The 16,668-nt window shown below is 43.0% G+C and overlaps 1 protein-coding gene across 1 annotated transcript in view; it reads right to left on the bottom strand.

The window, feature by feature from the left end:
- Positions 1–10,993: 10,993 nt before the first annotated feature.
- SDC1 (syndecan 1) overlaps positions 10,994–16,668 on the bottom strand; it is a 34,144-nt gene continuing 28,469 nt past the window's right edge. Inside the window, exons 2-5 of the mRNA XM_081189266.1 lie at positions 16,244–16,325; positions 15,225–15,763; positions 14,825–14,972; positions 10,994–13,172 (exon numbers count right to left, since the gene is read on the bottom strand). Coding sequence (XP_081045392.1) covers positions 13,006–13,172; positions 14,825–14,972; positions 15,225–15,763; positions 16,244–16,325 — 936 coding nt within the window. The 3' untranslated portion in view covers positions 10,994–13,005. The remainder of the gene's footprint in view (positions 13,173–14,824; positions 14,973–15,224; positions 15,764–16,243; positions 16,326–16,668) is intronic.

Below are 16,668 nucleotides of genomic sequence, written 5' to 3' on the forward strand. Positions count from 1 at the left end.
TGTACTTGGGAAATTGTCTTAAAATAGCTAATATTTCCCCCCACAAAAACCTCAGTGTGTCATGCAAGCACAGAACTTATTTATCTTCTTCTGCTTCATCTCAGAGGCAGCTGGCGCTGGACCATGGATCACTTGCTTTCTAAACACTGATTGGCTGAAAGCCACTGGGAATTCATTTAATTACTATTAGGTTTTTTTATATAAAAAAAAATCTCCCCCAAGCCCCTCTATGCATTAAGTTAGGGAGTCTATTTCCCCCTTGAAGGCTTAGGGCAGTGGATGAAAAGCAAACATCATCAAACAATTAGGAGCATAGGAATTTGCCTTCTGCTGAGTTGCAACATAGTTCTGTCTGCTTTGGAATTGTCTACACTAACTTGCAATGGATCTCAGTGATATCAGACAATAGCATATCCTCCAACATTTCTCTGATGATAATAGGGACATACTATTCAATTATTATTATTATTATTATTATTATTATTATTATTATTATTATTATTATTCCCTGCCCATCTGGCTGGGTTACCCTGGCCACATATAAAAACATAATAAAACATCAAACATTAATACTAATGATTTGATTCAATATAAAAAGTCACAATAACTTCAAAATAAACAACTTATACCAAACAAAGCAACATTCAACCATCCTTCAGAATCTAATAGAAAACAGTAAAATTAAACATCAGCAAATAATAATTAAACAGTTGGTGTTTGACTGTTAACCAGGGAAGAGCCATAGCTTATTAGAACAGCTAAAAATGTGACAAAACATTTGTTCAATAAAAACAATCCAAAATGGAAAAATGAATTTACACCAAAACAGAGAGCAGGCCCCAATGACTTCATTGCAGAAGATGGAACAGATGTTGTACCAATCAAGGATGGTTTTTGAATTTGATGCTGAGTACCAGTTCACTGGGTCCAGCGAATGGCTTGTGAGCATACAGCACTACAGCATTGGTGTTGTGGCTTGCTAGACCAGCAAGGGTCTGATCCGTAAACGCTTCTGAGTTTTCAAAAAGAAAAGCCGTGTGCAAGTGTGCGTTGCCTCTGTGATTGCTTCTTCTCCATAGCTAAGTGGATCCTATGATAACATCTTAGAATGCAATTCTTCTTTGGCGATCACTCGTAGCCAAGTAAGATTGTCTTCCATGAATACGGTCTTAACAGTGTGTCCGTAGGTGACTGTGGAGGCCAATTCTGGATCCACACGTCCTTCCACAGTGGGGACATAGGTTTCTGGGCAGGAGTTGATTGCAGTGAGGGTTTGCCAAGCGTGCCTTCCTCCTAGCACATTTCTCCATTTCCTGAGTTCGAGCATCTTCAAAGCCCATGACACTTTTGGTAAAGGCTGTTCTCCAACTGGAGCGCTCGCAGGCCAGTGTTTCCCAGTTGTCAGTGTTTACCCTACATTTTTAAAGATTTGCCTTGAGAGAGTCTTTAAACCTCTTTTGTTGACCACCAGCATTACTTGGAATAGAGTAGTTGCTTTGGAAGACGAAAATCAGGCATCCGCACAACATGATCAGTCCAACGAAGTTGCTGTTGAAGAATCATTGCTTCGACACTGGTGATCTTTGCTTCTTCCAGTACACTGGAGTTAGTTTGCCTGTCTTCCCAAGTGATTTGTAAACATTTTCAGAGACACCGTAAACCCTTCTGAGTTTTCAGAAAGGAAAGCCGCATGCAAGTGTACGTTGCCTCTGTGATGTGGTCACTTCCTCCATAGCTATGTGGATCCTATGATAACATCTTAGAATGCAATTCTTCTTTGGCGATCCCTTGTAGCCAAGTAAGATTGTCTTCCATGAACAAGGTCTTAACAGTGTGTCCGTAGGTGACTGTGGAGGCCAATTCTGGATCCACACGTCCTTCCACAGTGGGGACATAGGTTTCCGGGTGGGAGTTGGTAACAGTGATCCTATGCTAAGTGGATCCTATGATGCTGCCATAACATCTAAAAACCATGGGATTTTTAGAATGCAATACACTATACTGGCCAATTCTCACCAACACCTTCATTAACTAACATGGCTTGATGGTGCCCCCAAATACATTCAAAGTGTGAAGGGGTCAGATGTGCCTGATCGCTGAACATGGAGCCGTAAGACGAGGCTCCATAGGGCAACCTAAGTCTGTTAGTTCTGCTCTGTGCAATGTGTGAGCAGCAGCAGACTTTGGGCTTGAAAATTTCAGCAGCATCCTGTGCAGCGCCAAAGCTTGGCGCCCCCACCTCTCGCTTTCCGTTGCTCATCATTGTTGCGGTGGCCCCTGGGGTGCTCTCTCGGCTTGGCACCCGGTGTGGGCAAACCAGTCATGCTCCCCGAAATCCGCCTCTGGTGTGAGGCTGTGGCGGAGCCAACCGTACATGTAAATTCTGCCTTTCCATGAGCTCATTCATTGCCCTGAACCATCCTCTGCCACACTGGATACATAATCTTCAATTACTCGAGATGGGAGACTGATAACTGCGCAAAGAGGGAAATAAAGGCATCCAGACTCCACACCCTTGCAAGGCAGACATGCTTCCCTGATCTACAGATTTTAACTTGGGGGTTCTAGAGGGGCTTTCTCCGCAAGGGAGGTGGGAAGCCAGCAAAATGGTGTCAGGTGACTGTCGTTTATATGAGATTTAAACTTTACCTCTCAACCTCTGAACTTCAAATCTCAAAAGTGTACACTTTGCTTTTCTGGCCCCAAGTCTAGCTCTTGAAAGAGTTGGATGGATCATTGATTCGCAAGTCCAAAAAGGGAATGAGGGGGGAAAGAAAGCCTTGCTAATAAACATCCTGACAAGTGAAACAAAGCCCTCTTTTCATGGAGGAATCCAGCTGAGACATGCTACTATTTCCTCTTGAAAGGAGTATCAAAGAAAATATACACGGTAGATTAAAGGCAAGTACCTGCCTGCTTATGACAAACAGAGACTGAATGCTAATAAGCAGTTTCAGGAAAGGCAAAATTGAAGAACGTTTAGGGAGCGCACACACAAACACCTTTTTTCTCCAGGCCTCATGTGCAATTCTGTCTCTCTGCACCCAGATGCTGAGCACCTACTCCTGCCTTTCACAGGCATCCAGAAAAGATCTTTGGAAATCTCGCTCGAGTCCAACCCTCACTTGGCAAATAGTTTAGCATGCTGGGTGGGGGAGAACCTCTCTAGTGACATGATAAGGCTTCAGCATTTGGACGGGTGTTGAGGTCAATACAACCTATTAACCAGAGAAAGCATTGATAGCTTTGGATTTCATCTGGCAACCTTGTTATGTCTGCTTGCTTTGGTTGTGATATCTGGTGGGTTGGGGAAAGCTGTACAAAGGTGACATGTCGTTTAATTGAATTTTACATGTGTTGGCTTTCTTTCCAAAGTAGTTATTGGAAATCTGGCTTTTCTCCCCATCTCTGAGGTATGACATTTCTCCCCACACACTCCATTCTTCGTAGGGTTGCCATATGTCCTCTTTTTCATGATGGGAGTCGTCACAGAGATCCATAGTTAAAAGTAGAAGTCGGCAAATGTATTCTCTTTTTACCTCTTCAAAATATGGCAACCCTACCAGGGGGACAAACAACAAAACAGAAAAAGCAGGACATTTTTTTGGTTAATGTTTTGTTTTCCTCACATAAGAACAAAACTCAACAAATGAAAATCTTACAAACAGGGTGCTTTGATGTCTTCCCGAAATTAAAGGTTCCCAAAAATCGTTTGCTAAGGATAGATTTGTTGCACATGCTGTCCATATAAGTCTGAGATGAAATTTTAAAAATTTACAATAATATAAAACTATTTAACTTCAAAACATACATCATAGACTCTGGGGAGATTATAACATGTTTGCAGTTCTTCTCCTTATTCCAATCTCCAGATGACCTTGGGCTAGTGCTGGGTTTCCCAGACTTGGGTCTCCAGCTGTTTTGGGACTACAACTCCCATCATCCTTAGCTAGCAGGACTAGTGGGCAGGGATGATGGGCATTGTAGTCCAAAAACAGCTGGTGACCCAAGTCTGGGAAACACTGGCTCTCTCTCAGCTTTGTAACTAACCTCACTTGGCTGTTGTGAAGATAAAAGGGGAGGATATGCAAGCATGCTGATTACAGTAATTTGGAAAAAGTACTGGCTGAAAAAGTGCTATCAAACTCCCTTTCATAGAAGGCTTTTCGTGGATCATCTTCTAACCTGAAGCAAAGGAGTTTCAGATTTCCTGATGGCTCTGGTCTTTCTCCAAAAGCATGATTCCAGCACAAGTTCAACTTTCTCCTCATGTGGGTTGAAGTTCCTGTTGCTTAAAATATGATTTGTCTAATCCCCAATCCATCACAATGATTGTCAGTGATAAACGATAAACATGCGTGTGAGCCTTACCTTGTTGACCTTCGTAAATCTCCTCTGAGAAAAGCCGTTCCTTTGTTAAGAAGTCAACAGATGCTAAGCCTTTCAGCTGGATGTTGCCTAACCTCCCTTGCAACTTTCGCTAGTGCCTTGGTGCAAAAGATTGCTCCTTTCACTACCCAAACTTGGATATTTCTCTTCCAGTTGGTGGAGGGATAAGACCACTGGTCACCCCTGCAAACAGCGGACCATCTGCTTGCTAACACTGTGAAGGAAGGAACCCTGGTAGATGTAGAAAGCTTTCACTGCCTTTTCAGTTATCCCGTAAATCAGTGAGTTGTATTCTTCACTCTTTATGGGTATGTTTAGCCTGGAAAAGAGGAGACTGAGAGGCGATGAGATAGCCATCTTCAAATATCTCAAGGGCTGTCACATGGAAGAGGGAACAGGCTTGTTTTCTCCTGCTCTAGAGGGCAGGACTTGAACCAATGGCTTCGAGTTACAAGAAAGAAAATGCCGACTAAACATCAGGAAGAACTTTATGACAGTAAGAGATGTTTGGCAGTAGAACAGTCTCCCTTGGGAGGTTCTCCTTCCTTGGAGGTTTTAAGCAGATGTTGGGTGGCCATCTGTCATGGATGCATTAGCTGAGATTGTTGGATTGCAAGGGGTTGGACTAGACTTGTAATACATAGCGGAGGCAGAAAGTGGGGTGCCCTCCCTAGGTTGTTGGACTACACTCCACTTACCTTGGTGGTCAATGGGCAGGGATGATGGAAGTCGTAGCTCAACATCTGAATGGCACCACACTGGCTACCCTCCCAGGTGAGAAACACAGCCCTTCTTAAAGCAGTGGATTCCTAACAAACACCATCCAATTCCCAGCTGTTTACTTCTGCATGCCACCAAATATAGCCTCTTAAAATAATAAGGTTGTCTCTAATTGGGTAGGGTGGCCTCATAAAGTCTGCTGGGTTTGCGAAGAAGAAGAAGAAGAAGAAGAAGAAGAAGAAGAAGAAGAAGAAGAAGAAGAAGAAGAAGAGGAGGAGGAGGAGGAGGAGGAGGAGGAGGAGGAGGAGGAGGAGTTTGGATTTGATATCCCGCTTTATCACTACCCGAAGGAGTCTCAAAGTGGCTAACAATCTCCTTTCCCTTCCTCCCCCACAACAAACACTCTGTGAGGTGAGTGGGGCTGAGAGACTTCAGAGAAGTGTGACTGGCCCAAGGTCACCCAGCAGCTGCATGTGGAGGAGCGGGGAAGCGAACCCAGTTCCCCAGATTACGAGTCCACCGTTCTCAACCACTACACCACACTGGAATTTGCTTACATGAAGTTGTGAAGTCTTTAAGATGCCGCAAGACTCTTTGTTGCACAAATTTGCTACGTTTGTTTGCTATGTCTCTGATATTTGTCAGTTAATATTTTTAAGCACAAGACTCGTAAATCTCAGGGTTGTGGGTGCAAGCCCCACGTTGGGCAAAAGATTTCTGCATTGCAGGGGGTTAGACCATATGCCCTCGTGGTCCCTTATAACTCTTCTACTTTATTTATTAAATTTGTATATGGCTCTTCATCCGAAGATCACAGTGCGGTCAGAGTTCCAATGTCATTAAAAGGCAAGGGAGTTCTGATGATCTACTCCAAAATAAATAAAATAAATCGCCATTTAATTTGAAAGGGCCAGCAATCCTCTCTGCACAGGTCGTGTGGAGCTGGGATGACTTGGGGTTCTTGTGTGACTCATCTCTATGAAAGTACAGTCATAGTCAAGACCTCACTGAGGATCAGACACAATTCTGGCTGGGAACAGAGTCTGGGCTGGTGATCACTTCCCACAGCAAAACAGGCCATGGCAGAAAAAAAGTTGCACAATTTTTCAAGAGACTAATCCAGAAAGCTGCATCTTAGGGTAATGAGCTTCAGCATTACAGCTTGGGTGCAATTTTCCCATAGACGTGTTTTTACAGCTGTGGTTAATGTGTGACTAATCCTTACTGTGGAGTAAACCACATTACCACTCCTTAAAAAACTGGGAAACTTTGTTAGTATGTTGCGGGGGCGGGGGCAGGGGGGGATGGGAATAAACCGAAAGGGCAACTGCTGAAAATGTAAGATGATTCTCAATTATTTTTTACTGGTTTGAGCTGTGCATGTTTTATGATGAACTATTAGGTCTGGCTACAGTTACTTTATGACTATATATATATCTCATGGAAGTAAAAGCAAGGAGAAGCCTTTGACTTACATATAAGCAAATGCCGACAAATATTAATGGCAGTAATAAAGTCAGCTTGCTTCTTGAGCTGACATTCCTTCAAATAATTATTAAATATTCAAGCTCTCTGGCCCTGCAAGCAGACCACCCAAAATTACTTTCCAAAATTATATTCCAAAATTACTACAGTGGAACCTCGGGTTAAGAACTTAAAATTCGTTCTGGAGGTCCATTCTTAACCTGAAACTGTTCTTAACCTGAGGCACCACTTTAGCTAAATGGGGCCTCCCACTGCCGCCGTGTGATTTCTGTTCTCATCCTGAAGCAAAGTTCTTAACCTGAGGTACTATTTCTGGGTTAGCGGAGTCTGTAACCTGAAGCGTCTGTAACCCGAGGTACCACTGTGCTTTCTTTGGTGAAGTAAGGGGGCAGGGAGAGGGTTGGGGAACCCAACTTAGAACACATTCAATATCATCACTTTAGCATATAGGCATATAAAGCAAAAAAATCATTGAATTTGGATGGGACCACAAGGGTCATCTAGTCCAACCGCCTGCAATGCAGGAATCTTTTTACCCTATGTGGGCTTCAAAACCATGACCCTGAGATTAAGGGTCCTGTGCTCTACCCACTGAAGAAAAGTTTCAGTTCGCATAAAAATCCAGCACCAGAAGGACTACCAAAATTAAAAAGAAACATACCACAGGACATTTCATCAATCTGGTGTCCTCCAGAAATTTTTGACTATGACTCTCATCAACCCCAACCAGTATGCTGGAAGGGACTGGTGAGAATTGTCGTCCAAAACTTCTGAAGGGCACCAGGTTGGGAAAGGCTGTAACCAAAATGTTAACGGGGAACAAAGAAAGAAGCACCGAAACATCAACTACCAACAGTTATATATAAGGCCTGGATATACATTTGCATATGCATATGCAAATGTATATTTGAGCTCCCGTTGCTCGGTCCCTGATCCTGCCAACCTAGCAGTTCAAAAGCATGTCAAAGTGCAAGTAGATAAATAGGTACCACTCCAGCGGGAAGGTAAAAGGCATTTCCGTGCACTGCTCTGGTTCGCCAGAAGCGGCTTAGTCATGCTGGCCACATGACCCGAAAGCTGTACGCAGGCTCCCTCGGCCAATAAAGCGAGATGAGCACCGCAACCCCAGAGTCATCCGCGACTGGACCTAATGGTCAAGGGTCCTTTTACCTTTACCTTTATACATTTGCATAAGTGTGGGCCCAGAATGCATGAGGGTGGAGGAGAATCAGACAGCTATGCTCTGACTGGTACCACCACATATTCATGACCTAAGATGTTTCACCACTCAGTTTGAGAATAAACAGACCATAACCAGGGGCAATTTACACAGCAAAGCGACACACAAGGTGTAGACAGTGGTTTTAAGCAGATACACAACTCCAGCTTGGACATTTGTGCAGCCCTGCAGTGTAGACTCAATCAGGAACATTTGTTCCAAAGTACAGAGTTGCCTGGGAAAGTTAAGTCAGGGATGCATAACCTGCCGGATTCCATCGTCCCTGACTCAAGACTTCTCAATCTAATCATATGTATGCTTCCTTTATTCCATTGAACTTATCCCGTCCAAGATATCTTGTAGACCCAGCAAACATTAAAATGAGGGTAGCCTTTACACAGGCAAGATTAAATGTCTCTCCACTAGCAGATTGGATGGGATGGCACAAAGGAATTCCTAAAAAGGACAGAGTCCATGGTTGCAACTCTGTCAATAGAAGATACAACTCATGTGCTCCTTGAATGCCCTTTTTATAATCATCTTAGAAACGACTATATTTACGCATTGTTAAGATCACAGAAGGAAAGGTAATCCTTCACAAAGACTTGTTTTTTGATGTCTGGTGTAGAGAAGTATATATCCTTCAGAATATCTAAATTTCTTGCTAAGGCTCTACAAATCTGGATGTATGGGAAATGATTTACCCTTTAAGGGTTAAGGAGCAGAAATGTACAGTGGTATCTTGGGTTACAGACGCTTCAGGTTACTGACTCCGCTAACCCAGATATAGTATCTCGGGTTAAGAACTTTGCTTCAGGATGAGAACAGAGATTGCGTGGCGGCAGCAGGAGGCTCCATTAGCTAAAGTGGTACCTCAGGTTAAGAACAGTTTCAGGTTAAGAACGGACCTCCAGAACGAATTAAGTTCTTAACCCGAGGTACCACTGTAAATCTCTATTATTACTTAGCATTTTCATGCGTATAACAGCTGTCTGCTAAAGCACAATAAACTGACTTGACTTGCTGGCTTGGACTGGTGGGTGCTGGAAGTCCAACAATGTCCGGAGGTCCCCAAGTCACCTACACCTGCATTGGGACACGTGCATTTTGGGCAGGTGTTCTTCAAGAGAGCGGTTATGTTGATAAAGTAATTGCAGGACTCTTTTCCTAGCTAGTGGCTCAATAAAGCCTTCTACAGCACACCCAACTAACACCATCACACAGAGAGATATTTAAGAGCTCACACTGCTGGTCTTTGTTACCATAAATTTTGCCATAATTTTTTTTGCCATAAATTGAAAGTCCCAATTAACCAATACTATGGACTCATAGTTTATTATCAAAGAGAAACGGGCAATGAGTGGTATAAATGCAGTTACTCTTCAACTACTAGGGATCACTCTGGACCAGAAGGGAACCACCAGACAATCTTAATTAAGGAATGCAACCCAGCTAGCCTTGTTGCAGCAAAGAATTTTGTTTACTACCCAAGAACACACGTACCAATGAAGAAGTGGTGCTTAGTAAGTAGTGCAAAGTTTTCCATGTGCAGAGGGAAAGTTGTTTTTCTGCAAGAAATGCTTCCAAGTTCAACCCCATGTGTTGCAAGCTCACTTTTAAGTCAGCAACTATCTACCACACAGTAGAAGGAAAAAATGTTTCATTGCAACTGTAGTGCTGTTAGGCTTGAAACACTGGAGGAGCATGGTTTTTTCTCGTTACCTGCCCTGAACATACTTCCAGGTGGTAAATATATGCTCCTTTTGGTTGCTGTGCACTGTTTTACTGTTTTTATTTCATTTTTAACTAATTATTTATTTTAATGTTTTTATTTTTATTTTACTGTTGTAAGCCAACCCAAGGTCTGGGAGGCCTAAGGGTTAGGGTTAGGGTGAATAATTTAAGCAAAGTGAATAATTTAAAATCTTGCTTATCTAAGATGCAACATGAAGCAATTTTACCCTCATTCCACATATACACATTTCCACTCCCCAAATCAAAGATGCAGTAAGCAGCCAAAATGGCCAATACAGCGAGTGGTACATTTTGTGTTTCCCCAACAGCACCACCACATACTCCGCTTTGTAAATCCCTTTTGTTTTTATTAGAAAGAAAATGTAGCGGAATACTTTGTAATTCAAGGCAGCAATTATCGTAAAATTGTAAAGTTGGAAGGGATCCTGAGGATCATCTAGTCCAAACCCCCCTGCAATGCCGCTGTCCAATATGGGGATTGGACCTGCAACCTTGGCATTATCAGAACAGGAGGAGTTCGGATTTGATCTCCCCTTTATCACTACCCTAAGGAGTCTCAAAGTGGCTAACAACCTCCTTTCCTTTCCTCCCCCACAACAAACACTCTGTGAGGTGAGTGGGGCTGAGAAACTTTGAAGGCTTTAAAGTCTCTGAACAGAGAAGTATGACTAGCCCAAGGTCACCCAGCAGCTGCATGTGGAGGAGCAGGGAAGCAAACCCAGTTCACCAGATTACGAGTCCACCGCTCTTAACCACTACACCACACTGGCTTACCAGCACCACACTCTAACCAGCTGAGCTACCCAGCAGATTCTAGGCATACTTACTGGTCTTATTGAACAGGTCAGCAGGTCTGTCTGTGCAGCAAATATAGATAGGTCCAGGCTCCATGTGTTTCAGACCAGTTCTTCCATCTTCATAGCAGAGCAGTTGTCTGGATATAGACTGGTAGGGCAGTGTTTTGTGTGTCTCTCGGTCCCATTTTCCTGCCTTCATTGCCACTGACATTCTGCATGTTCAGTAGCAGCCAAAGCATAGAATGGACAACCTCTGGGCCTCCAGAAATTGCTGGACTATGATTTGCACCAACCCTGACTATTGGCTGTGCTGGCTGGGTTTGAGGGGAGTTGGTGTCCAAACACAACATCTGTAGGGCCAGACATTCCCAGCTCCAAATACTTTGCCAACACACTCTGAGGTTCAGGTGCCCAGGAGAATTAATAAGCCTTTGGTGAAGGGCAATGGAGACATCTTAAAGATAAAAGTAAATGAAGTGGGCAAAACAAGACTGAATTCAGTACACAGAGCTGCAACTCTGTGTTTCCAGTGCATTTTTCTGAGGAAACAGCCTTGCAACTCAAAAGAAGAAGCTGAAAATAAAAATTTGGGTATGGACAGGTGGATCAGGTAATGACACGAAACAGCTTATTTTGGCAGACTGCCTTTTTATTGCATGTGTTCTGTTTGAGAAGTACAAAAAGAACCAACTGAAGGACTTGCATTTCAAAATTAGCAGTTTGCAAGTTACAGAATTCCAGTTTTTGCTCGACCGTTAAAAACGCACACGCCAATTTTATCACTCAAGTCTTGCCCAAAAGAAGTGTGTATTCTAGATCCGAGAAAGGCAGTGATATCTTTTTTGTACATAAAAAAGGGACACACAATCACTTAAAACCTCATTGTAAAAAGGTAGTTATGGGTAGCTGAGTTGTATTGAATGCAAGTCAGGAGTTGACAGCCTGGTTTCACATGCTGGAAAAAAAAAAAGTATTTAGCCTATCAAAGATAAAGAGCTTTGTGGCAGTGATATACGGAAGGCACCAATTGTTTGGCTGAAAACTCACAATTATGCTTTATTTGAAAGGTTCTTACTTTACTGTATGTATTTACTGTGCCCTAGTGTCAACTCATTCTTCTGCCTACACTTTTTGCTAGAAACAGAAGCGTCTTGCAAGCTAACAAGTGTAAATGGTGAAATAAAGAAGAGCCTAAACAGTGATGTATGTGGTTTTCCCCCCACCGCTAAAAAAAACCCCAAAGCCTTTACCAAAAAAACACACAAAAAACTGTTCAGCAGAGAGATAATTCACATCCATGTCATCCTGTACATTACAGAAATCATATACCTATACTTATTCTACACCAGCTAGCTGTTTTTCAAGAGAGCTCCGCCTCCCTCCACACACAGTGTAACTTAACACACATTTAAATACTGCTTTGGAAGTGCTGACATTCACCGGTTTTGGTCCTATCGACACACATTCCCAACAAGACCCCCAACTTCACACTTTGGGCATGCAAGGGAGTTGAAGGCACCCTATCCATCTTTGACCTCCTCTTCTACACAGAACAGCTTCTGAAGACATTTGCTCTCCAAACTCTCTGAACGCTCTGACACAAGTTGGACCGAGATAAAAGCCAGCCACGCACATTAATAGATGCTAACTCCCTCAGGCTCTGCATGTTGAGCCTGCGCTCCCAGAACCTCGACTACAAAATGCCAGTCTAATATGATTCTAGTCCCTGGGACTTGGCAGCAACAGAAACTCTCATCACCCCTTAACAGGCTCCGTCCTGTACGCTGAATGCCACACCCTGCATTTTAGGTACCGGGTGGCAGAGGGAGTTTGGAAATCCAGTGGAGAAGTAGCCACTATCCCAAAAATGCAATGCGGAAGAGGTAGATAACAAATGGTGGCTCTGGGACTACTATGTGGACCTGGTACACAGGGAACAAGGACAACAGTACAGCCAGTAGGACCAGAAGTAACTGGAAAAGTGTGCACACCTCAATGCTTCCACCTCTATGTTCCCTCATATTACAAAGCACAGTGTATAAAATTTCTCCCACTAGAATTCCAGAGGAGTCATACGCCTAACTTTTAAGAACTCCATCTCTTTGGACAGACCTTTTAATTTGAGGGGGGTCTTCGTTCGCACACCATTCAGCTGCAATAGAGTGACCGAGTGTTACCGTTGAAAAGGGGGTGGGAACATTGAAAGCCACATAATAACCAGTTTTATTATTTTTTTTTTAAAAAAAGAAAAGAACATTCTCTAATGCACACAGGGATGGCTACTAAGCGTTGGGGCACCGAAATGTCTTTAGCATACAGACACGCACATTATACCTTACTAATTTCTTGGTGCATGTTCCTAGGACGTCAAGACTATATACAATCGGTTCCTTATCTTTTCCCCAGGAGTCCTTAGACTAAGGCTAAGGTTCCACTTTAAAGGTAATCTTTGTGCAAGAAAGCAGGTATGGTTTTAATTAATCCAGATTGACTTTGGAAAAATAGAGGCGTTCCCAATGGCAAGGAGGCAGAGGCTTAAGCTCAGTCCTATGGCTTTTAGTCCCCCCCACCCCTTTTTAAAACGCAGTGAGAACTCATGATGTCCAGGAGACATCCAAATGTCTTTTAAACTTTCTTTGTTCATGCGTAGAATTCTTCTTGTTTCTGTGGTTTCTGATAGCCTCCATTTGACTGTTTTGGCTCATCCAGTGAGTAGCTTCCTTCATCTTTTTTCTTCATTCTGTACAGCATGAACCCAACTAGGAATCCAGCAAACAGCAGACCTACTAGTCCGCCAGCAATGACCCCTGTGGAAAAAGCAAGTGCCGAGTTAGATGTATTCAGATTAGGAATAAACGAAGTGATAAAGTATTTTTTCCACACAAAAAACCCAGAAGCATTCCTGCTCGGAATCATGTCCTCAGAAATCAAGAAAACGTATAGACCACTCTTTATGTATGCCACCACAGCGGCAAGAATTCTCATAGCGAAAAATTGGAAAAGCAACATAATACCCACCAAATCTGACTGGTTAGCTAAAACGATTGAATATTTACATCTTGCAAGACTAACGGGGAGATTAAAAGGAAACACTGTTCAAAAAGTTAATAAAGAATGGTTAATTCCTAAAGAATATCTTAAAAACTATATGGACAATGCAAATCTCCTAGCAGATTCAGACTAAATCTTGCAAATAGAGGGAAGAGATGGTAAAATATGTATAAACAAAAGGAAACTGTGATATGCGTGTTGAGTTAAGATTGATAACAAAGCATTAAGAGGAAAGTGGAAAGTCAAATGTGTGTGGTGTGATGTCCAATGTAAAGGTACGAGGGTAGGTATTGTATGAAATGTATGTACTGTGTATTGTGTAATATCTGTTGAGTTTTATGTCATTAATGTGTGATAACAATAAAGATTATGTTGTTAAAAAAAGATTAAGTACCTCCCCCAGCAAACTTGGCCACCTCACTGCTCACCCCTAATTCTAGATCATTTATAAACAAGTTAAGAGAAGCACAGGCCCCAATACCAATCTTGAGGAACTCTACTTTCTACATCTCTCCATTTGGAGAACTATCCATGACTACAAGCCATGATGGCTATGGTCTGCTTCCACAACTGGAGGCACAAACACTTCCAAATACTAGTTGCTGGAGACCACAGGAGGGGAGCATGCCCATGTATTCAGACCCTGCTTGAGAGTTTCACCCCATTGATGCTTCTTATGTTTCTCCAAGAGCGACCAACGCTTCGTAAAAAGAACAGCCAGACAGAGGCATGCTACAAAGAGAGTTGTTTCTGTGGAATCTACAGTCTGGATCAGGGCTAGACAACATGATGCCCTCCAGATATGGTTTTGTCTATAAATTCCCATCACCTGCCATGCTGGTTGGGAACTGAGAACCCAACAAGGCCTGAGAGCCTACAGATTCCCCATTTCTGGTCCAGGCGAAACAATCCAAGTGTCCAGCTTTGGGGGCTAATCTTTTTCCTCCAAGCTTCTAAGAATGGGGCATACGACAGTATTCTCCATTGAGCACTGCCTTCTGAAGATATATTTAAGGTCCCGATCATGTGCCTTCTACACAAAGGCCCTGCTCACCCTCCACATGCTGAGGAAGCAAGAGTGGGGATGCACTAGTTGTGCTTAGGCTATGTCATCTGTTGTCACAAACTTCAACCCATAAGATGCTTAGCATAGTACTGGGTTGCCCTGGGCATAATTAACCATACAGTGATGCCAATGTGAGCAGCTACTCTGCAGCAGCTGTTGAGGTTGTGACAAGTGTAGAGCTCCTCAAGTCCATACTGCGGCTTTGCTGTGCAGAAAACAGTATGGCAGCTCAGCAACCGCTGTCAACTGAGATAGTGCTAGAGGCTGCACAATAAGTAGTTTAAACTAAGCAGGGGAAGAGGAAGAGGAAGAGAGAGATCGAGATCATCTAGTTTCACATACCTCCTAGAACTTCTTTCCTGTCCATTATTCCTTGGGCGGTTCCTGCAGATTTTGCATTCTTTGTTTCTGTATCTACTGATTTATCACCGGGCAGAGATCCCACTCCTAGTACTGAATTTTCTCCATGCAGATCAATTGAAAAGTCATCCTGCATAGAAGAACAATCACACCATTTTAAATTTCCCTTCCACAGATTCAGTGCATGTATGTTGTTCACACAGCTACAAGAGTTTATGAGGCAGCGTTGCTACTCAAAGTTCTATCATGTGCTCAAAGTCTGCATTTAAACAATATGCAAGCTATAGCACAGGTCAATGGCAAAGCTGAAGGGCAATTGATTGCATTTCGGCGTAAGAGTTTAATTTATGTAGCAGCATGGTGAACAGCGTCTCGTTCTTACCTTACTTCCAGAACCATCCTCAATTAGGATGCCTCCGTCATCGGGCAGAGAAGGGATTTCATTCTGGTCACCAGAGGATATTGTAGTGGGACTTGCAGTATCCAGACTTCTCTCACTAGTCGGCACAAAGTCCAAAGCAGGTGTTGCATCATCAGTGCTTGATGCTTGATGGACATCTTGGTAGACTTCTGCCTCAATGAAGTGTGTGCTAGAAATTTGCGACGTTGTGGTTCTGACTGTGGAAATGTGGTGAGTCGCTGGGATTCTAGTCGTTATGACTGGAGACCTTGTTGTTCCTTGTTCAGTAAATGAGTCCAGCTCATATTCTGTAGCTACTGCTGTGTTGTCGGTCACCATATCCATCAATGGGACTAAAGGTATGCTTGTTTGGGATACAGGTCCTCCTGGATAGTCTTCTGTAGGGCTGTCTGTTTGCTGTACCTCAGGCTGCTTATATTCCGAGTCAGTTGAGGATTCGGGCAACGACGACATATTTGTTCTTCCTTGTAGTGAAACTTTTACGAAGGTTGCAGGATGGCCTGACAAAGAAACCAAAGCATCAGTATTCATTTTAGTCAGTACACAGGAGGCCTCTAAAAACATACTACAATGCGTAAGAGAAAGCTCACCCAAGTGGTTCAAGAAGTCTGAAGAATACCTATTTCTTCAATAGCCAATTCCCACCCCGTGGCCAACTAATTATGATAGTGGTACCTTGGGTTAAGTACTTAATTCATTCCAGAGGTCCGTTCTTAACCTGAAACTGTTCTTAACCTGAAGCACCACTTTAGCTAATGGGGCCTCCCGCTGCTGCCACGCTGCTGCCGTGCGATTTCTGTTCTCGTCCTGAAGCAAAGTTCTTAACCCGAGGTAATATTTCTGGGTTAGCGGAGTCTGTAACCTGAAGCGTTTGTAACCCGAGGTACCACTGTATAAGCTTAAAGAGTTAGAGCTGTTCAGAACCCAAGAGTTCAGGAAGCGCTTTGTTCACAGCTAAGCAAACACAGAAACAAGCTTACCTGCTCCAGAACCAGAAAAAGAGTCGTAATCATCCCCAGATGAGTCCATGTCTTCAGGTGGGAAACTGATGTCTGCTGGTTGCTACAGAACAGAAAACAAAGTACATTTAGAATATTCTCCGTTGATTGTTTTCTGCACACATTACAAATCCTAGCAAAATGCCCATCGCTATGCTAGGTGGGATGCCATATAGAGGAATACTTTTTATTCTGCAAGGACTAAGGGTAGGGCGAGAGAATGTATGTATGTATGTATGTATGTATGTATGTATGTATCTGCAATACCCTTACAAAGACAAACACCTACTGTACACATATAAACCCTGATAGATCCTTCTTGGCAAAGCCGGACCATTCAGTATTGAAAACAAAGGGCAGTTAGTTGCACTGTAAAGGACACTGCTTTATTCCACCTCCCTACTCCT

This window comes from Podarcis bocagei (genome assembly GCF_964188305.1).
Source record: "Podarcis bocagei genome assembly, chromosome: 3".
NCBI lineage: Eukaryota > Metazoa > Chordata > Lepidosauria > Squamata > Lacertidae > Podarcis > Podarcis bocagei.